The following is a 22,716-nucleotide window of genomic DNA, read 5'->3' as shown; positions in this document are numbered from 1 at the left end:
GAGCAGGGCAAAGGAGGAAGGAGGGCAGAAAACCATAACTGAGATGATAAGAGCATGAGAAAGTGAATTCAAAATAACACTTGTTTACAAAAAAATCCTGCCAGAATAAATCATCGTGCTGCTTTTTCTCTCCTTCCTCCCACAAAAATAAACTTTTCAATAAAAAGGTACTTTCTGAGGCAAACAATCAGTTTTTCCTTTAAGTGCTGAAATGGCATGATCTCCTCTATTTACTACCCAGTATTCTTTGTCATGGTTTGAGAATAAGGTTTGCAAATCTGAAGCAGTGTGTTAGACCAGAAAACACAACAAAACAAAGCAAACATCAGAACAACTGGAGAAATATGTTACTAGGTCAGCTGCAAGAGGTACAAAGTCCAAGTTCTAAAGTAACTAAAATCGTTTTGAAAAGTATTTCAAAGAATGTATCATGATCCAGGTCTCTGAATAAATGTGTTGAAGTAATTAACAATCTGAAAGATATCTGTAAAGTTAAACAAATTAGTCAGGTACATAAACCCATACTTTGGCTAGCCAATTGGCACTGCCAGCACAAAGCTACTTCTACAAAATCAGTTGTTATATCACTTCAGACCAGGATTTCACATTGAACCCTGGGCTCATGACCTGCTGGGAGGGAGAAGACACTCAAGTACATACAACAGGGTCTTCCGTTGCTGAAGGAAGGTACAACATGTGCAGATGAGAAGAAAACAAGATTATTTTGACAGAGAAATATGAGTCATGTGTAACATATGTGACTCAGATCAGTCACGTGTAACATGACTGATATTTTCTGCACTCAGAAGCTCTGTCCATCTGAGGACTTCACCACAGTCCGAACCACTGCACCCTGCAACACAGGGAAATAGTCTTTCCTCCAGTCTTAAGAAAAAATAAAACTGAGGTTTACAGATCAGATTTTCACTTAGTCTAAAGCTCCCTTAAGATCATTCTGGCACTGTAAAAGGCCTTAACATGCCTGTAAATCACTCACTAAGGTAATGAATGTTTCAGCTTGCCAAGGAGGTTAACTAAAGGCTTAAAACAAATAAAAACTTGGGCTTCCAGGGCATCTATGGTCAATTCTCTCAAGACTGTCTTCAGTCTCCCAGGCTGCCCTGAGAGGTAAAACATAGCTGGAGGAGCAGAGTCAAGACTATAAACACGTCACTTCAAGGTAAGATACATCCAGGTTTCCCTAGAAACATTTTATTTTCCTGACTTGAACTGTTAGCCCAACAAGAAAAACAACGTGCTATTTGTCAAGAACTTCTGGACATCCAGTCAAGCTACTGGATATTCCAAGGCCTGGAAAGTGTAGCTCTTGAGCATGTGGAGGGCTGTACCATCCCAAATACTGCAGACTCATGGTTTCTTATACTAGAATTGAGTTCATCTATGATTTGCTAGAGGGAAGTAAGGAAACATAAAGGCAACTGCATGTGTGAGAGCTGTGTGATCCCTCCCTGCATGCAACCTGCCACCTTGGCTGCTTACTCATGGACTTACACATTGTGAACACCTCTCCCTCTACTCTGCCTTCCCATTTGACTTTACTCCAAAGTAAGTTCAGGATAAATAGTACAAAGTAAGTACTGAGTAGGAAGCTCAAACTTCTGCACTTTCAGGGTACACAGTTAATCAGACTTAACTCCTCTATGCCATGGAAACTGAGAGAATTAGGACAAACTATTCCATCAAGACCCAATAACACACGTAGAGAAGTCTCCTGGGTTCCAGTCCCTTTCTTTAGTCCAGATATCAGTCTGCCTGTTTGTACAACAGCCTTAGAAAACTAGTGCTGCCAAAACTTGTAAGGAAAGAAGCAGCGCTAATGAACAAAGGTCTTTTTTCAACACTCCTGCTTGACTTAGCACAAACTTCAACCATAAGATATTTTTTGGCATCAGTGATACTACGCTAAATGACAGAAAAATTCCATCAGTCTCAGAATATGTAAACTGAACAAGAGAGTAAAAAACTACCATCTAGAAGCTGTAAAGTCATGTGAATGCAGAGTGTCCTAATGTCACTGAGTAGATTAGACCCCAGAGATCACTGAGGTAGCAACATTTGTACTACTGCTTTCCTACCAAAAGTGGTTTATTTGGAACTTCAGGCTCTGATGAACCTGTCACTTATTATGCTGTGCAATATAGACATAAGCATGTCCTGAAGATGTCTTGCATTGCACGGAAATACTTGAACAGCATCCTTTCCCAGCTTGTCTTTCTGGTTTCTTTCTTCACTCAATGTTCCAGTCAAACAGCCCAACAGCTAGTGTTTGTGCTACATTTATGCCGCACCCACACTACATAAATTGGCAAGCACTAGGTCACCACTGCCACCCCACTTATTTTTTGCTCAGCACTGAGATTTGTAGCTGTGATGCATGAAGAGCATGAGACTCTAACTGCAAGGGCTATGTATTGTTCAAGTTCCAACATTCACAGCTGCAAAGTCTTGGCAAGGAACACTGAAAGAGCTTCTGCATCTTACAAATCAATTCATGAGACTCAAAAACTAAAACAGATGTAAGCAAGTCATCTGTACCTCTACTGATTCAGTGCAGACTGTCAGAAGGCACAAAGGAGAATTCATTACTCAGCTCACAAAAATTAATATTCTGACACTCAGCTGCTGAAAATGTGGAGGTGCTACGTAAAAAGATAGCAAGTGCTCGGTCACCACTGCGCTCATTTAATAAGCAAGACGCCTGTGTTAGTTCAGCTTTTGTGAAATGCTTTTGCACTAGGTAGTTAAAATTAAAATTGAATGGACTATTAAACAGATGGGAACCTGTTAAGAGCTTAACTGCATGGGCTGATATTTTCTTTAGCACCTACTCTTCTAAATAAGCCATTTAATGTTGTTTGACACATGGAACAGTTGTGGATTGCTAAGCAAGAGAATCACATGAATTAAGTAGTTTCAGAAGATTCAGCTGTAATATATCAAGTGCTGAGGGGGAGGAAATAATCACCACCCCATTATAAATTATTTCCCCTATTACTTTGTCTAGGGACTGCTGGACTGGGAGATTTTAGACTTGAGAGACTGGTAACATGGATATAAATCAACTGCTTCCAAAAGTGCAGGCTCACAGGGTGTCTAGGTCTGTAAAAATATGTTCTCACCTCTCCAGAGACACAGGCACATGGTGAACAACAATGTGCGGATCTTCCCAAAGCCATTTGAATGATGCTTGATTCCTTAACATTTGCTTCTGCCAGTGATCACCCTGCAGCTGAGACAGCAGGACAGACACATCTGCCCTTCAGCTGAAAAGGCATAAAACTCAGTCTTGTGGAAAGATGTCATAAGGCAGCTAAGCTGATTTACCCAGAAAAGGTGCCTTTTCTTCTCCTTCTTTTAAAGGGATGGTGCCACCTCATCCTTCTTTACACCAGCTGGTATGATTCCCTCAGGCTCCACCACTCCAGTTCAGCTCACTAAATTTACTCACTTTTCTTTAGCGAGTGAGCTTACTCTGGCCTCTGTGAGCTGAGGAGCTCATCAGGTGGCCAGGCAGCTGCCAAAACCAGGGTGAGGAGGACACAGCAATGCAGGACACAGGGTGGAAAGGCAGTGAAAGCAGTTTCTCACACGAGCGCAGTGGGGTTTGCTGGAGTTCATCCACCACAGCTCCTCAGCTGTGCCTTCACTGCAAGGGAAACTCTTGGCCTTGCCAGAGGGCTGTCTTCTGACCAGTGTTGCTGCTACTCCAATATGTTACAAGCTCAGAATTCCTATCACAAACACATATGCTTTCCTGTTCCTAAAAGTTAACGTTCATTGAACTGAAATTCCACCAAGGATATGTTTGGCAAAAAATGTAACAGTTTCAAGACAAAAACTAAGGATGCAGTTTCCAAATAGAGAGAAACAGTGCCTGACTACTAACAGGAAACCCTGCCATTCAAAACATTCATCACACCTTGATGCTTCAGTGTGACCTCGTAAAATCCACAGCAATGGACAACAGCCTTGAAATCTACTACATGGTTTCTACCCAGACTATCCCAAGCCACCTGAGAGGTAAATACAGGCTCTGTATTTGTTCCTTCAGCCGATGTAGCTTAAGTGAATGGGTTCCAAGGTGTTAGACTAGTAATTATACTGCATGGTAGGAAACACTATTGTGCAAGCTAATACTCTCAAGTCACAGTGTTTCTCTCCACACTCTTTTAAACATGTGTTAGAGAATTGTAATTGGCTCAGTGCTACATTAGTGAAGACAGAGAGATGAGGATTATCCAATTCTTTATCAAAAGAGTCTTTTTAACCAGCAGAGGGAGCACCGTCCCTAAATATATTTCAGGAATAAAATAAACATGTACAATAAATATCATCTGTTTGTCCTCAGCTGCACTTACCATTTTCAGTATTTTATTGAATGTGTGAAGTAGATATCAGTCAAACAGAATTATTACTATATGCTCACAGGACATGTGTCCTCAAATGCACTGAGGATGTTTAACATTACAAAATTCCCACTGCACATTCTTCAGCAGAATCTATCTGTACTATAGCTATACAACTCTGGAGCCACACAAGTAACAAGTAATTAATTACAGAAACATAACTCTGAAGACATGCAAAGAATCTGTGTAGGAGCTCTGTAAAGATTTTGGCTCACCCAGAAGTTTTGAGGCTGAGTCCCTGATAGTATTTAGAATGGAAGAGAGGTCTAAGGGGGGAAGAGGGGGGAGAGTCAGCAAAATCTGGATTCTTGCACTGCCAGGAAGCATCTGAAAGAGCTCACTCACATAGAAACATGAGTTCAGCATTTTTGGCAGGACCAGCAGAAGGAGTGGCCATGACAGTTTCACATCACCTGCACAGCTCCACGGTCAGGCTGGCTGTGGGCTGGATGAGTCCCCTGCACAACTTCAAGCACTACCACGGCTGCTTTATGTTACACACGGACACGTACAAGGACAACAAGACACCCCAACAGCTGCTGGGGAAGAGCACTCTCTACTCATGATCTCTCTTGCTTGTTCTTCCATCTCCTTCTCACTTTGCTCCCTCCCCAGTGACTTCCACCAATGGGACTCCCTCAGTCCCACAGTTAAATGAGCTCTCAGGCTGCATTTTGAGAGGGGAACACTGAAAAGCACCTACTTATGGTGCAAAAGCCAGTGCCATACAGGTTCATATACAAAGGGGCAAAGGCTGCACCCTGACCAACCAAATGATAGCACCTCTTTCATCTCTGGTTTTTCACTCCTTGACAGAATTACTCTTCCTACTGTGAAAGTACCCTTTCCCAAGCATCATGAATTTACAACACTGGGGAGCCTGTGGAGCTTGATACAAGAGGAGCCCAAACCTCCAGCAGTGGGGGTATAAACCTCCACTATCGATTTAAGCATTTAGTTAGAAGGCTATTCAAGTTTAAGGTTCAGGGAATGAGCCTGGGCCTCTGCCTCCTAAATACAAAAGAATGCTTAGACCGAAAGCATATTTCTGTGGCACCTCATGGCTGCACAGAACATTCCTCAGGAAGCTGCTAAGTGCTTCCCAGGAATACAAAAATAGAAATAACAATCTTTGATTATCCTTTTCCCTACATATCAGTATCTATGTGCTTATTTGGTGTTCAAGTGGGTGGATATATAGTGTGTCTAAAAGATATGAAGAAGCTGAATAAGAGGCAAAATAAGCTGAGTGAAGTAAAATTAACATTCAAAAGCCAATCACAGCTACCAGCATAGCCTCCATTTAATTGGTGTCAAGTAATTGGTTGCCTATCATCATTGTACAATTTCAGTTAAACCAGCTGTAAATAACAGCCCCTCCCTACATAATTTAACAAGTCTTCTTCATGTAATTCCTCTTCTTGCTCACCCCATAGTTATTCCTCAATTTCTAAATGTGGTCATCAGTTTTTTCAATGCAACTGCCCAAATTTCACTTTTTCGGACTTCTTGAGCCATGTACACTCTTACCTTAGGCTCTCAATATTTCCTTACATTCGTGTGTCTTTGGTTGATATATGCTTTGTGTGATATTACCCTGCAGTACAGATAAATGTTAGAGATCCATAAGTAGCTAGGATGCTCAGGGGAACATATTTGTTCATAGCATGATTGCGGGGTTGGTATATGAAGGACAGGAATGCAAAACCAGAGAGAAGTCAATAGACAGCAAGGAAACTTCATTTTCAACTACGGAAGTCTGCCTGCTCAAAGCTTGGTAGTTTAACACCAAAGTATGTGGTTAATTGTCTTTATTTTAAATTTTTCTTGATTTTTGAAAAAAAAAAACCAACAGAACAACACAGAGCTCATGGTATTTCAGGAAGAAGTCACACAAGTCTTTTTATAAAAGTACATATGAGGTTCTCCAATTTTATTTCTTTTTTTTTAGTTTTTTATCTTTTATCAGACATGGGTCAAGGAGCCTCTTAGAAGAACCTCAAAGAACTATGAGGGAAGAGGACATTTGAAGGACAAATGTGTTTGCACTGTAAAAAAAAAAAAAAAAAAAAGGAAATTCTATCACCTGGAGACAGGTTGAATCAAAAGGGTGCTATATTTCCCACCCCTTCTAATCATCTGTTGAACACATTAGGTCTGAGTAACTCTTCCTTTGTTTTATTGCACATTGTGTTAAATCACTTCCAGGGCTGAAGGTCCAATAATATAAGGGGTAAAAATGCTCCACACCCTTCCTTCTTCATTAATGAAAATTATTTAGCATTTGTTTGCATTTGGCATTGTTTAAAGGCTCACATATAAAGATGAAACAGAAGAAAAAAAAAAAGGGTCTTAAACTTTTCAGGGGTTTTTAATTTATTTTTGTTCAGATCCTAGACCTGGAATGAAATGTGACGTTACATGCAAGTTCTATTCTCTTGCCAAAGGTTTGTCATGGACATATTTACAGAAAATAATCTCTTCCATAAATAGTAAAAACATGGGCAGCTGGACCTAGACAGTACGGACTGCAATAAAGTTCTCATAATGAAGTAGCTCATATCTTAGAGGGTACATGACAGACAGTACTATTTGAGACAGTGCTAGTCTAGATGCTTTTTTGGGTTAGGTTGGAAATGGCATTTCTGAAGTTTTAAACATTTTGAAAGTTCCATAGGAGTAAAATACATTTCCACAAAAGTTAGAGGAAATATTCTGGCTTCTGACTTTTAATCACGTAAATATCACAAGGCAGATAACATTGTGCCTCAAAAGTGTAAGTCACCACTTCTTTACTTTAATCTCTAATGCCTCTTGTCTCAACCAGATCCATTGTAAAACAGACACTACAATATATATTTTTGCAGTACCTCCAGGGTTGCTCAGCCTAAATCGTTAAAGTTACCAAAGATGCAATAATCATTAAAAATAATGAAAACAAGTATCTTCCTTATTTTGACATTGTACAGGATATCAGTATCATTGTCAGGGAATGCCAACCAGAATTTGGTCTGTTGCTTAGCTGGTGGCTTTAAGGTTCTCTTTCTGACCAAAAAAAAAAAAAAAAAAAAAAAAAAAAAAAAAAAAAAAAAAGAAAGAAAAGAAAAAAAGGACAAGGTCAGGTGAAAGGGGCTTGTCAGCTTGTCAGAATAAAGAATAAATTAAATCCGTGATGTATGACTGCCACCCAGAGGACCCTGAGGGGAAGTGACACAGCCAGGGTCATAGGACACTGCCAGCCCCATGGCACAGCCCTTCCCTCGGGCCCCAATCTCCCCTGCTCTTCTTGAAAGCTGATGAAGCCCAGCCAGAGGTAGGGGGCAAAGGCAGTTTTGCTATCTAAAACTTATACTCTAGAGTTGCCCTTTCATAAACACTATCTTTTCCTTTGTTTTGTTGAGGGAAACTGTCACTCAGTTCTCTTGCCTTGGCACTGATATAAATTCATTGCATTTAATACCCAGAACTTCCTGAAGAGATCCCTTTGGAGGAGTTTCATGAGGCTGAATGTGTCCTAACTGGATATCCAGCTTCTCTCTCCACACTTTCAGACAGAAATGAAGATTGAGTTGAGGCTTTGCAGTCACATCCTTAACTCACAAATCCTGTTAAAAATGCTGCCTGCATACAGATGGAAGCAGCACTGGCTTCTCTGTTCACTGCTCCACTATGCAAGCCTTTGATATTCCTCCCTTTCTCTCACCTATCTCCTGACACTGGAGCCAGAGGGCATTTTAGACTGCCCCTCTGTACTAGAGTCTCTCCCCTCCATCACCATCATTTAAACTCATTTCTTTTACAGTTCTGCATCATCTTTCACTCTTTGCTTGGCAGATGAGCAAACATACCAAACTCCCTCAAGCTTTTAGTATTCTGCTAACTAGCCATGAAACGCTTTTGTTGCAGTTGTTTACAGTCAGTGAGAAAAGAGTGAGAGGACATCCCATTTGATGTTGGTGACTGTGCTCACTCACTCACTCAACTCAGTACACTGTGCACACTGACCTTTGACACAAGCCTTGGTGAGAATTATTTTTGTTGGCATATCAATACATTTAAAATGTTCCAGCTGAACTTCAGTGGAGGCTGTCACATGCTTTCTTTAAGAGCTACAAAGTTTATGGGTAGGTTTTGCCATTCTAGTCACTCTTAAATATTCTAAGGGAGAGAAATATGATTTTCGAGGCAGAAGTCTATGTTTCTTTTCCCTTGGTGCTACCTTAATTTTGCTTTATTTCTATTGTTATAGACTGTATAGGAGAGCATTTTATCTATTATTGAAAACTAATATTTTTTTTCATAATCTAATTCAGCTTTCTTTGGTGTGTTATCTATAATTCAATTAACTTACTGTTCTGTAGCCCTTTTTCAGGTGTTGTACTTACCTGAAAGGTAATCACTATGTAGTTGGTAGATACTGCAAATGTGACTCTGCTTGCATGGACATAATTTTAAATTTGGGAAGATTCCAAGCTACGCATGGGTATTGCACAGGCACTGGGTGGCTCCAATTCCGGAGCATGAAGATTTCAGAGAAGTAGAGATCTTATACATGTCTTTTCTTATCTTACTGTGATCTCTCATTTGGGAAACTTTACTGACTTCTTTGGAGGCTCACATACTTCAGATCAAACTAAGGTCCTCTAATTCTTTGAGAAACCATAATGAAAACATACACTAACAGCAGTTGTACAAATGTAAAATCAAGCCCTGTGAGCTTGTTTTATTCCATGAAGAAACGTCTGAGCTCATTACGCCAACACCTTTGCAAGCAAAGATATGCATCTAGCAAGAGCTGCTTAAAAGGTCACATTATGCCAACTGAAATACTACTTTGTGAAAACCTTCAAAAGTCAGCTCTGAAAACCAAATATGAGTATGCCCCATCACACAGTACTACTGCGATATCTGCTTTTATAGCCCTCTTTCCCTAAAGAAAAACTTATCAGTGTAATCCACTAGTTTGTGTTAATCAAAGATACCCACTGTACTTGAGTACAAAAAAATATCGCAGAAAATTTTGCCAGAGATAAATGGGACAAATGGTTCCTATGACTATTTTGAACTAAGAAAAGCTGATGGTTTCAGATGACACTTAGCAGTATAGTCTGACAGTTGGGAAACAGTAGAACTCAATATTATTTAGTCATTTGACATTTTGTTCTTTTCAAGAATAGCAGCTCTCTTTATGAAACATGGGTGTTCTTTTTCCCTGATTTGAATTAAAAGGATTGTTTTTTCTCTGAGTGAAGGGTAAATCAATAAAAATATACTACTGTCACTGCAGAATTGACAAAAACATTGTGACAATGTCCTGATTTTCAAAAATATTTATGAATCACAAGTTTCCCTGTAGAACATCAGATCTGCAGCTGATCAATATCTTCACTTATTTTATTACTGTCTTCTGATTCTGCCCTTTCAGGAATGGTTAGATGACTTCATGTTATCTATTAGCCCTTTCCATAGATGATTTAATGTTATCTATTACCCCTTTCAGGACTGCAAACCCATTCTTATCTCCTACATTGCCTGTCACCTCTCTTGCCAACGTTATGGCTGTCTCCAGGGTATATTATTTAGTTGTGGTTTCCTTAGTGTCCTCAGCTCATACTCTTTACAACTCAGGCATAAATAGGTGCTGTACACCACGTAAGTTCCAACAGCAGCCACTTAAATAGAAACACTGAGCTGTATTTACTAAAACCAAGTAGAGTCGATGAAAAGCGTTAACAAAAAAATTTTGATTTAAAAAAAAGTCTAATAAAAGTTGACTATGAAAACCATAGATCTGGTGATTATTGATTTGCTCCACTTAAAGGAACTGATTTGTTGCCCTCTGCTATATCTTCAAGAAAACTCAGAAGTACTTAATAGTGATCTTCCCACTGACTGCCGGGGCTTCCCTCCAACAAGAGGTTTTATATTGTGTTAAATCATCAATATTACAAATATTTTTGCTCTCCCTTTTGATACCTAAAATGACAGGAAGACTCTCAAAGGTCCTCCCAATCTGGTAAACCTTACAAAAAGTGGACACAGTCCACTGCAACAGTCAACTTTTCATTACACAGGAGAAGCACAATCCCCTGCAGACAACAAAACAATGAGTGATTTTTAAGACTGTAGTGTGCAGGAGAGAAAATACTGGTCACTGGTCCTGTTGACAGGGAACTCCAGAGATGTCCCACTGACTGTCAGTCTAAGTCAGAGCTACCTGGCTTCCAGACCCAAAATACCTCAAGCAAAGCCAGTTTGTGTACTTGTGTGGCATGGTCAATCCATACAGAAATGATGCACTCATCAGGGAAATGGAGAAGTAATTTTTATGTACATATAATACAGTCTCAGAATTAGGCAAGCAAAAATAAGCCAAGATAAAATTACTTGCTCAAGTTTTTTACCTCTCAAATAAACAAAAAACCAAACAAAAGGTCAAAAGCAGCAGTTTCATTTAGAGCTAATTCTATTCTTCTTTTCTATTTTCTTTCAGAGCATCCTAGGAAAGATTTTTTTTTAGTTTGCAATACTTCATGGTCAATTATGAAAGCATGTTTGATATTCTTGTGACTTCAACTTTCAATGGGTAATGCTGAGACAGTGAAATCATCATAAAATATTTATACTAAAGAATGATGATTTATACTTCAAAGCGTTCTAACTAATAAGTCTGAGAAGATCAATCATTCTGTATTACTTACAGCAAGGTTCCATTTATACATGTTTCTGATACAGAGTAAAAGGAGTGCAAATGGTCATGAATGAGAGAATGAACATTCTTGGAAAAAGTCAGTTCATGGAGAATTTCACTCATCTCTGTACAGTCTTTGTTCTAAATGGTAATGAAATGCTTAAGATGCTTTTTCTACACACACTAATGGCTAGGCAGTTCTTATCTCCACAGCTGCTTGAAATTGTTCTCAAAATCTAGGTAGGCATAAAAGAGAAAACACAGCTTCAGTCTACTCCAGAGTAGCTCAATAAAATGTAGGCAAGCATTCAAAACTCTAATCAGTTTAAACAGATCTCACACTTCAGCAAGGCTCAAGAGAACAGTCAAGTTATTATGCAGAAAACCAAATAAAAAGCATACGAGGTAACAAATGAAGATGTTTTAGGCTAATCTAATAGAAAACAGTAAGGTATTATTTATTATTTTAGCAATATTATGCTTTTCTAATATTTCTGCACCTTCTGTTCAGCAATTATGTGATACTTGACATTATATAGCTTAAAACAACAGCCTGATGTTTAGTGTAATAATAAAGGCTTTATGGGATAAGGGCCATCTGTTGCAATTATGCTCACTTTCTGAAATTTTCTGAAAGGGATGAAAACCCTTAGACTTTGTCAATTATATGCCTTTGATAAAGTATGAGTCATGTTAAAGGAGTTTACCATAGAGATGCAATTTTCATGGAAACAGTCTGATGAGAGAATATATTAAATGTACTCTAAAGATGGCCATCATATTCATGAAAATATTTTCAAGTGAGAGAAAAAATATGCCAATGTAATTTACTCTTCCATGTCTGAAATGCTGTTGGGTAGTATTTCTTGGGCACTTTACAGCTTTTAAGTCAAAGACCATTTTCAGCGATTTTTCTGGTGAGATCATTAATATGATTATTTGGCCAAATGAATTTTAATGAAACCCCACCAAACTATAGGGTCTGGAACTTCTTCCCACACTACGGTAGGAAATATCTCTCCAGATGTTAATACTTAAGGCATTAAAGGGTAAACTCAGCACCCACTTCCGCAGCTCCCGAAGCTCCCATGGCAGTAAATTGGTGTGGGTGGATTGCTGAAGAGTGTGGGTGGATTGGAAAAGGCCCTTCAGTGTCTGTGCACTTTTGCATGACATGGAAGCCAGATCAAAAGGGTTTCCAGTGTAGGCAACATGTTGGCTGTGGATGGTGCAGGGCAGAGTGGATATGCGCTTCCCACACAAGTGGCTACGTGAGAAATGGAGAGCAGATGTTCTCTAATGTGGTCTCCTGGGGTACCACAAGAGCTGGGCTTGGCAGCCTTCTCCTAGCCTGGATCTTGGCGAGGGTCAGTCTCTCTAATCTGTCCTCTGAATAAGCAACATTCACGTAGATTTCTGAGGTAACAGGTACTGCTACTGATGTGTGTGTTAATGGGAACCATGTTTAGCAGAGACATGTTTCAAATCCAAACAGAATGGTTGGAAAGACCAATTCTAGAAATATTACAGAGGCAAGCAGGAAGGATGCTCCTCTTACTTTCCCTCACCACCTTCTGTCTTCAGGTTTGGGACCTGGTGGCAGGCTGTCCTTATTCTAGACAGGCATTAAATGTGAAGAATCAGGATGAGAAACTACTCTAAGCTGAAACAAGGGCAGCGGGAAGATGTTTTTAACTAAAAGATCTTCTCTTCAAAATCCTGAGTACACATTTGAAAGCCTCAAGGTGTTAACATAATGAGCAAGCATTGATCTGAATCAAGTTCCATGTTAAACCTATTCCAAAATACCTTAGAATGCCTTCCTTGACTACTGTTTTCCAGGTGTAACTATTCATTCACCTGTCTTGATGCCTCTAATGTCAACAACTGCATTTCCTACACAGTCTAAAATGATGTAAATACTTCACTGCATTCCTGCTTAAAGTCAAGGAAGTTTGTGAGGAACCCATTAGGAAGAGTAGAGAGTAAACTGACATGCTGGACAAGTTTGCATGGGATTTGGAATTTACTATGATTTCTGTTCCTGTGGATATTTTTATCTCTTCTACATTTTTAAATAGTCTACATTAATGTGAGGTAGTTTGGGATTCTAGCATATCAGACAAGCATCTATTTCTTTTAAAAGAGAACATTTTAAGACTCTGGACTATGGAAATGAAAAATGCCAGCAAGAACTCTAGCAAAGAGACAGAACTGCAGCTGGAAATAAATGAAGCATAAGGTTTAATGCTATTTATTTCCCCAAGCTATCACTTTTTAAAATGATCTTGTTACAAGATGCTGGCATACTCTATGAACTGAAAACTAATGTCTTTCAACAAGAGAGTTATAACATGTCTCTTTCATTCTACAATGACTCATTTGTACTTGTTACTGAAAAATAAGATCAAGATATCAAGGAATAAATTCAGAGTTTTGAAGCTTTCCCAAGTCTTTCTTGTATTTGTTTTTAATATATAGTTGACTTCTATTAAACAGTTATTAGATTATTAAAAAAAGGAGCCTCCATCTAAAAGATGTTTTGAACGTCAACACTTTTCATCTGTGTCACAAATTAATCTATGTTCTGTTACAAAGAAAATGATCTTGCTTGGGTCTCCAATTAACAATTTACATTCCTAGGTCTGGAAAACACCAAAGAAAAGCCACCAACAAACATTTTTAAACCTCTCATCCATAAACATGCAACTATTGCAACTGAGACAATGTAGAACACCAACTGCCTATTTATTTCAAAGAACAAAACAACCCTCCAGAACAAAAAACAAACAAACCCCCCACCTTTTCTAAGCATTCCTTTGGTGACCTAAACAACTTACCTCAAAAATGTACCCACAGCAATCACAGGATGACAAAACTTTGGTTTACACTCATTTATAATGGTAGATACACAGCATATGTGCATGCACAACAGAACACACTGTAGATTAAAATCTCTACAACAAAACTGGAAGAGATAAGGAGAGTGATTGAATGTCTGCAATATTTACAAAAGTAAGTAATTTAGAGGGGGAATTCACGGAATGCTTAAATACACTATAATTTTTTTTCACTGTTACTGCTTTAAAAGAAGACTTTGAAGAGCCTTTTCTGTTTCATACACAAAAAGTTTGGATAACTGAATGGGAACTTTAAAACTCATTTACAAGTTTTAAATACTATTTTTTTTTCTTGACCTTTTTTTTTCCTTGACCTGCAACACTCTTCTGTATTTAAGTTTATTATTACTCTACTTCTTCCTATTACAAGTCATTGCCTCCCAGGGCCAACCCTGGTCAGGCTATGTTGATTATGATGCATCACAGCCTTCCTGGAGAGCAATCATCTGCCCTCACTCTTGTTTCAACTTAGAGTAGTTTTTCATCCTGATTTTTTACATTTAATGCCTGTCTAGAAGAAGGACAGCCTGCCACCAGGTCCCAGCACAGCATGCTGAGAGGAGCATTTCTGAACTGAGCTGCTTGCCTCAATTCCAGAGGCGCTCAGGATGTCAAGCCTGCTACCAACTGAAAAGACTGGAGATGAGGCTTAGGAAAGATGAGAGTGATGGGTTAGCATCCCACTCGATGGGGGAGGAGGGAAGGCATAGCCAAGCACTGGGCTAGAGGCTTCAACCTGCAGTGAAGACAACTGACTGCTTCCCACCCCTGGCCCCTCCTGCTCTCTGCAGACATCGAGCTGCCTGCTTTTCGGGAACCCTACTGAAGAGCACGTGGCCTGGCCTTGGCAACACTGCCTGGAGTGCAGGTCTTCACCAAAAGCAATGGTTCACCTGACTCCAGGTAGGTTACACACCCTGTGGTTGAAATAAGCAAGAAAAATGGAGACAGCTCACTTACCTTTTGCCCTTTTACTCCACTGCAGTCACATTTTCCACAACCGGAACAACCCTGAAAATAAAAGAGAAATTAAAAATTAAACGTCTGAACTGGGTGACAAGCAGAACATATTGCAACGAGCCAGGGATGTCAGAAGTACCACACTGACTGCAAGGTTGGTCAGCATGGGGAATGTTTGCTTAAGCACATATGGTAACATGAGAGAAGTCGGATTAACTGATGCACAAGTAAAATCCAACAGCTGCTTTGTGCTACCAAAGTACTTCTGTCCACTACTCCCTACTTTTCCCCCTCATAGTCATGAAGCAACTAGTAAGCAGCTTAGCAGTCTATTGCTTTTACTGTTATGCCCTTCAGAAACAAAGANTGAAAACTAATATTTTTTTTCATAATCTAATTCAGCTTTCTTTGGTGTGTTATCTATAATTCAATTAACTTACTGTTCTGTAGCCCTTTTTCAGGTGTTGTACTTACCTGAAAGGTAATCACTATGTAGTTGGTAGATACTGCAAATGTGACTCTGCTTGCATGGACATAATTTTAAATTTGGGAAGATTCCAAGCTACGCATGGGTATTGCACAGGCACTGGGTGGCTCCAATTCCGGAGCATGAAGATTTCAGAGAAGTAGAGATCTTATACATGTCTTTTCTTATCTTACTGTGATCTCTCATTTGGGAAACTTTACTGACTTCTTTGGAGGCTCACATACTTCAGATCAAACTAAGGTCCTCTAATTCTTTGAGAAACCATAATGAAAACATACACTAACAGCAGTTGTACAAATGTAAAATCAAGCCATGTGAGCTTGTTTTTTTCCATGAAGAAACGCCTGAGCTCATTACGCCAACACCTTTGCAAGCAAAGATATGCATCTAGCAAGAGCTGCTTAAAAGGTCACATTATGCCAACTGAAATACTACTTTGTGAAAACCTTCAAAAGTCAGCTCTGAAAACCAAATATGAGTATGCCCCATCACACAGTACTACTGCGATATCTGCTTTTATAGCCCTCTTTCCCTAAAGAAAAACTTATCATTGTAATCCACTAGTTTGTGTTAATCAAAGATACCCACTGTACTTGAGTACAAAAAAATATCGCAGAAAATTTTGCCAGAGATAAATGGGACAAATGGTTCCTATGACTATTTTGAACTAAGAAAAGCTGATGGTTTCAGATGACACTTAGCAGTATAGTCTGACAGTTGGGAAACAGTAGAACTCAATATTATTTAGTCATTTGACATTTTGTTCTTTTCAAGAATAGCAGCTCTCTTTATGAAACATGGGTGTTCTTTTTCCCTGATTTGAATTAAAAGGATTGTTTTTTCTCTGAGTGAAGGGTAAATCAATAAAAATATACTACTGTCACTGCAGAATTGACAAAAACATTGTGACAATGTCCTGATTTTCAAAAATATTTATGAATCACAAGTTTCCCTGTAGAACATCAGATCTGCAGCTGATCAATATCTTCACTTATTTTATTACTGTCTTCTGATTCTGCCCTTTCAGGAATGGTTAGATGACTTCATGTTATCTATTAGCCCTTTCCATAGATGATTTAATGTTATCTATTACCCCTTTCAGGACTGCAAACCCATTCTTATCTCCTACATTGCCTGTCACCTCTCTTGCCAACGTTATGGCTGTCTCCAGGGTATATTATTTAGTTGTGGTTTCCTTAGTGTCCTCAGCTCATACTCTTTACAACTCAGGCATAAATAGGTGCTGTACACCACGTAAGTTCCAACAGCAGCCACTTAAATAGAAACACTGAGCTGTATTTACTAAAACCAAGTAGAGTCGATGAAAAGCGTTAACAAAAAAATTTTGATTTAAAAAAAAGTCTAATAAAAGTTGACTATGAAAACCATAGATCTGGTGATTATTGATTTGCTCCACTTAAAGGAACTGATTTGTTGCCCTCTGCTATATCTTCAAGAAAACTCAGAAGTACTTAATAGTGATCTTCCCACTGACTGCCGGGGCTTCCCTCCAACAAGAGGTTTTATATTGTGTTAAATCATCAATATTACAAATATTTTTGCTCTCCCTTTTGATACCTAAAATGACAGGAAGACTCTCAAAGGTCCTCCCAATCTGGTAAACCTTACAAAAAGTGGACACAGTCCACTGCAACAGTCAACTTTTCATTACACAGGAGAAGCACAATCCCCTGCAGACAACAAAACAATGAGTGATTTTTAAGACTGTAGTGTGCAGGAGAGAAAATACTGGTCACTGGTCCTGTTGACAGGGAACTCCAGAGATGTCCCACTGACTGTCAGTCTAAGTCAGAGCTACCTGGCTTCCAGACCCAAAATACCTCAAGCAAAGCCAGTTTGTGTACTTGTGTGGCATGGTCAATCCATACAGAAATGATGCACTCATCAGGGAAATGGAGAAGTAATTTTTATGTACATATAATACAGTCTCAGAATTAGGCAAGCAAAAATAAGCCAAGATAAAATTACTTGCTCAAGTTTTTTACCTCTCAAATAAACAAAAAACCAAACAAAAGGTCAAAAGCAGCAGTTTCATTTAGAGCTAATTCTATTCTTCTTTTCTATTTTCTTTCAGAGCATCCTAGGAAAGATTTTTTTTTAGTTTGCAATACTTCATGGTCAATTATGAAAGCATGTTTGATATTCTTGTGACTTCAACTTTCAATGGGTAATGCTGAGACAGTGAAATCATCATAAAATATTTATACTAAAGAATGATGATTTATACTTCAAAGCGTTCTAACTAATAAGTCTGAGAAGATCAATCATTCTGTATTACTTACAGCAAGGTTCCATTTATACATGTTTCTGATACAGAGTAAAAGGAGTGCAAATGGTCATGAATGAGAGAATGAACATTCTTGGAAAAAGTCAGTTCATGGAGAATTTCACTCATCTCTGTACAGTCTTTGTTCTAAATGGTAATGAAATGCTTAAGATGCTTTTTCTACACACACTAATGGCTAGGCAGTTCTTATCTCCACAGCTGCTTGAAATTGTTCTCAAAATCTAGGTAGGCATAAAAGAGAAAACACAGCTTCAGTCTACTCCAGAGTAGCTCAATAAAATGTAGGCAAGCATTCAAAACTCTAATCAGTTTAAACAGATCTCACACTTCAGCAAGGCTCAAGAGAACAGTCAAGTTATTATGCAGAAAACCAAATAAAAAGCATACGAGGTAACAAATGAAGATGTTTTAGGCTAATCTAATAGAAAACAGTAAGGTATTATTTATTATTTTAGCAATATTATGCTTTTCTAATATTTCTGCACCTTCTGTTCAGCAATTATGTGATACTTGACATTATATAGCTTAAAACAACAGCCTGATGTTTAGTGTAATAATAAAGGCTTTATGGGATAAGGGCCATCTGTTGCAATTATGCTCACTTTCTGAAATTTTCTGAAAGGGATGAAAACCCTTAGACTTTGTCAATTATATGCCTTTGATAAAGTATGAGTCATGTTAAAGGAGTTTACCATAGAGATGCAATTTTCATGGAAACAGTCTGATGAGAGAATATATTAAATGTACTCTAAAGATGGCCATCATATTCATGAAAATATTTTCAAGTGAGAGAAAAAATATGCCAATGTAATTTACTCTTCCATGTCTGAAATGCTGTTGGGTAGTATTTCTTGGGCACTTTACAGCTTTTAAGTCAAAGACCATTTTCAGCGATTTTTCTGGTGAGATCATTAATATGATTATTTGGCCAAATGAATTTTAATGAAACCCCACCAAACTATAGGGTCTGGAACTTCTTCCCACACTACGGTAGGAAATATCTCTCCAGATGTTAATACTTAAGGCATTAAAGGGTAAACTCAGCACCCACTTCCGCAGCTCCCGAAGCTCCCATGGCAGTAAATTGGTGTGGGTGGATTGCTGAAGAGTGTGGGTGGATTGGAAAAGGCCCTTCAGTGTCTGTGCACTTTTGCATGACATGGAAGCCAGATCAAAAGGGTTTCCAGTGTAGGCAACATGTTGGCTGTGGATGGTGCAGGGCAGAGTGGATATGCGCTTCCCACACAAGTGGCTACGTGAGAAATGGAGAGCAGATGTTCTCTAATGTGGTCTCCTGGGGTACCACAAGAGCTGGGCTTGGCAGCCTTCTCCTAGCCTGGATCTTGGCGAGGGTCAGTCTCTCTAATCTGTCCTCTGAATAAGCAACATTCACGTAGATTTCTGAGGTAACAGGTACTGCTACTGATGTGTGTGTTAATGGGAACCATGTTTAGCAGAGACATGTTTCAAATCCAAACAGAATGGTTGGAAAGACCAATTCTAGAAATATTACAGAGGCAAGCAGGAAGGATGCTCCTCTTACTTTCCCTCACCACCTTCTGTCTTCAGGTTTGGGACCTGGTGGCAGGCTGTCCTTATTCTAGACAGGCATTAAATGTGAAGAATCAGGATGAGAAACTACTCTAAGCTGAAACAAGGGCAGCGGGAAGATGTTTTTAACTAAAAGATCTTCTCTTCAAAATCCTGAGTACACATTTGAAAGCCTCAAGGTGTTAACATAATGAGCAAGCATTGATCTGAATCAAGTTCCATGTTAAACCCATTCCAAAATACCTTAGAATGCCTTCCTTGACTACTGTTTTCCAGGTGTAACTATTCATTCACCTGTCTTGATGCCTCTAATGTCAACAACTGCATTTCCTACACAGTCTAAAATGATGTAAATACTTCACTGCATTCCTGCTTAAAGTCAAGGAAGTTTGTGAGGAACCCATTAGGAAGAGTAGAGAGTAAACTGACATGCTGGACAAGTTTGCATGGGATTTGGAATTTACTATGATTTCTGTTCCTGTGGATATTTTTATCTCTTCTACATTTTTAAATAGTCTACATTAATGTGAGGTAGTTTGGGATTCTAGCATATCAGACAAGCATCTATTTCTTTTAAAAGAGAACATTTTAAGACTCTGGACTATGGAAATGAAAAATGCCAGCAAGAACTCTAGCAAAGAGACAGAACTGCAGCTGGAAATAAATGAAGCATAAGGTTTAATGCTATTTATTTCCCCAAGCTATCACTTTTTAAAATGATCTTGTTACAAGATGCTGGCATACTCTATGAACTGAAAACTAATGTCTTTCAACAAGAGAGTTATAACATGTCTCTTTCATTCTACAATGACTCATTTGTACTTGTTACTGAAAAATAAGATCAAGATATCAAGGAATAAATTCAGAGTTTTGAAGCTTTCCCAAGTCTTTCTTGTATTTGTTTTTAATATATAGTTGACTTCTATTAAACAGTTATTAGATTATTAAAAAAAGGAGCCTCCATCTAAAAGATGTTTTGAACGTCAACACTTTTCATCTGTGTCACAAATTAATCTATGTTCTGTTACAAAGAAAATGATCTTGCTTGGGTCTCCAATTAACAATTTACATTCCTAGGTCTGGAAAACACCAAAGAAAAGCCACCAACAAACATTTTTAAACCTCTCATCCATAAACATGCAACTATTGCAACTGAGACAATGTAGAACACCAACTGCCTATTTATTTCAAAGAACAAAACAACCCTCCAGAACAAAAAACAAACAAACCCCCCACCTTTTCTAAGCATTCCTTTGGTGACCTAAACAACTTACCTCAAAAATGTACCCACAGCAATCACAGGATGACAAAACTTTGGTTTACACTCATTTATAATGGTAGATACACAGCATATGTGCATGCACAACAGAACACACTGTAGATTAAAATCTCTACAACAAAACTGGAAGAGATAAGGAGAGTGATTGAATGTCTGCAATATTTACAAAAGTAAGTAATTTAGAGGGGGAATTCACGGAATGCTTAAATACACTATAATTTTTTTTCACTGTTACTGCTTTAAAAGAAGACTTTGAAGAGCCTTTTCTGTTTCATACACAAAAAGTTTGGATAACTGAATGGGAACTTTAAAACTCATTTACAAGTTTTAAATACTATTTTTTTTTCTTGACCTTTTTTTTTCCTTGACCTGCAACACTCTTCTGTATTTAAGTTTATTATTACTCTACTTCTTCCTATTACAAGTCATTGCCTCCCAGGGCCAACCCTGGTCAGGCTATGTTGATTATGATGCATCACAGCCTTCCTGGAGAGCAATCATCTGCCCTCACTCTTGTTTCAACTTAGAGTAGTTTTTCATCCTGATTTTTTACATTTAATGCCTGTCTAGAAGAAGGACAGCCTGCCACCAGGTCCCAGCACAGCATGCTGAGAGGAGCATTTCTGAACTGAGCTGCTTGCCTCAATTCCAGAGGCGCTCAGGATGTCAAGCCTGCTACCAACTGAAAAGACTGGAGATGAGGCTTAGGAAAGATGAGAGTGATGGGTTAGCATCCCACTCGATGGGGGAGGAGGGAAGGCATAGCCAAGCACTGGGCTAGAGGCTTCAACCTGCAGTGAAGACAACTGACTGCTTCCCACCCCTGGCCCCTCCTGCTCTCTGCAGACATCGAGCTGCCTGCTTTTCGGGAACCCTACTGAAGAGCACGTGGCCTGGCCTTGGCAACACTGCCTGGAGTGCAGGTCTTCACCAAAAGCAATGGTTCACCTGACTCCAGGTAGGTTACACACCCTGTGGTTGAAATAAGCAAGAAAAATGGAGACAGCTCACTTACCTTTTGCCCTTTTACTCCACTGCAGTCACATTTTCCACAACCGGAACAACCCTGAAAATAAAAGAGAAATTAAAAATTAAACGTCTGAACTGGGTGACAAGCAGAACATATTGCAACGAGCCAGGGATGTCAGAAGTACCACACTGACTGCAAGGTTGGTCAGCATGGGGAATGTTTGCTTAAGCACATATGGTAACATGAGAAAAGTCGGATTAACTGATGCACAAGTAAAATCCAACAGCTGCTTTGTGCTACCAAAGTACTTCTCTAGACTACTCCCTACTTTTCCCCCTCATAGTCATGAAGCAACTAGTAAGCAGCTTAGCAGTCTATTGCTTTTACTGTTATGCCCTTCAGAAACAAAGAGGAAAAGAAGCAAAATGTTTGTATCAGTGAATATTCCACCAGTGCATACGAGATCCTTCGACAGCCTCTTTAAGCCATTATTCGCAAGCAGCCAAGGATGGCACCTCCCCAGAGCCATACCCCAGCACAGATGCTGGGCACCTGTCCCTTTACACCTGGGGGCTCCACAGTCTACTATGATCTCAGTACTTCTGGGCAACCAAGAGAAAAGATACCTAATCCATTTTGAATTTGGAAAGCCCCTCATAAGATCAGTAAGTATTCCTCCAGAAAGTTAAATAATACAATAACATTTTTACTTGGTAAATACCTTTTATTTTAAAGTAAAGCATTAAAGAGAAATAAAATTATTTAAGGCTTATATATATGTTAATGTATCTATCAATAAATTATTGATACTATTAAAGTATCAGCTCCTGAAAAATTTGTTGCTTTTATTGATATCCTTTTTTTTTGTATATGTAGATCCACTGAATTTGTTTTTTGAAGTCAAACTTCTTACATTATTATAGCATTTTACCATATTACATTATAAATTCACAGAAAGATGAGAATTAACACTGATTAGAATGAATATTTATCATACAATGCAAAAAGAGAATTGGATCTGAAAACAACATCAACACATGCTGCAGTGCAGCTTCAGTAAGGATCAGGAGGGAAAAGTGCCACCCACAGCATAATCGGCTACTCCTTGCAGTACATGGTTATGCCTGGAAAAACATTGGGTCT

At 38.8% G+C, this 22,716-nt stretch overlaps 1 protein-coding gene and 2 long non-coding RNA genes across 4 annotated transcripts in view; 2 read left to right on the top strand and 1 right to left on the bottom strand.

The window, feature by feature from the left end:
• COL4A1 (collagen type IV alpha 1 chain) overlaps positions 1–22,716 on the bottom strand; it is a 133,816-nt gene that overhangs the window by 60,318 nt on the left and 50,782 nt on the right. Inside the window, exon 2 of the mRNA XM_017817331.1 lies at positions 21,619–21,669. Within this exon, the coding sequence (XP_017672820.1) occupies positions 21,619–21,669 (51 nt within the window). The remainder of the gene's footprint in view (positions 1–21,618; positions 21,670–22,716) is intronic.
• On the top strand, positions 1,081–15,187 carry LOC108498518. Of its 2 annotated transcripts, none has more exons than XR_001875194.1 (3): positions 1,081–1,180; positions 14,810–14,921; positions 15,004–15,187. It is a non-coding gene; the product is annotated as an uncharacterized LOC108498518 (long non-coding RNA). The 2 variants fall into 2 exon arrangements; XR_001875195.1 differs by lacking the exon at positions 1,081–1,180 and adding an exon at positions 7,655–7,740.
• Positions 21,462–22,235, top strand: LOC108498519. Its single transcript, XR_001875196.1, has 3 exons — positions 21,462–21,561; positions 21,644–21,772; positions 21,976–22,235. It is a non-coding gene; the product is annotated as an uncharacterized LOC108498519 (long non-coding RNA).

The sequence above is a fragment of the Lepidothrix coronata genome, unplaced genomic scaffold, assembly GCF_001604755.1.
Source record: "Lepidothrix coronata isolate B3197 unplaced genomic scaffold, Lepidothrix_coronata-1.0 Scaffold60, whole genome shotgun sequence".
Taxonomy (NCBI): Eukaryota; Metazoa; Chordata; class Aves; order Passeriformes; family Pipridae; genus Lepidothrix; species Lepidothrix coronata.
Note: the sequence above shows the minus strand (reverse complement) of the source record. Positions and strands in the feature narration are given on the sequence as shown.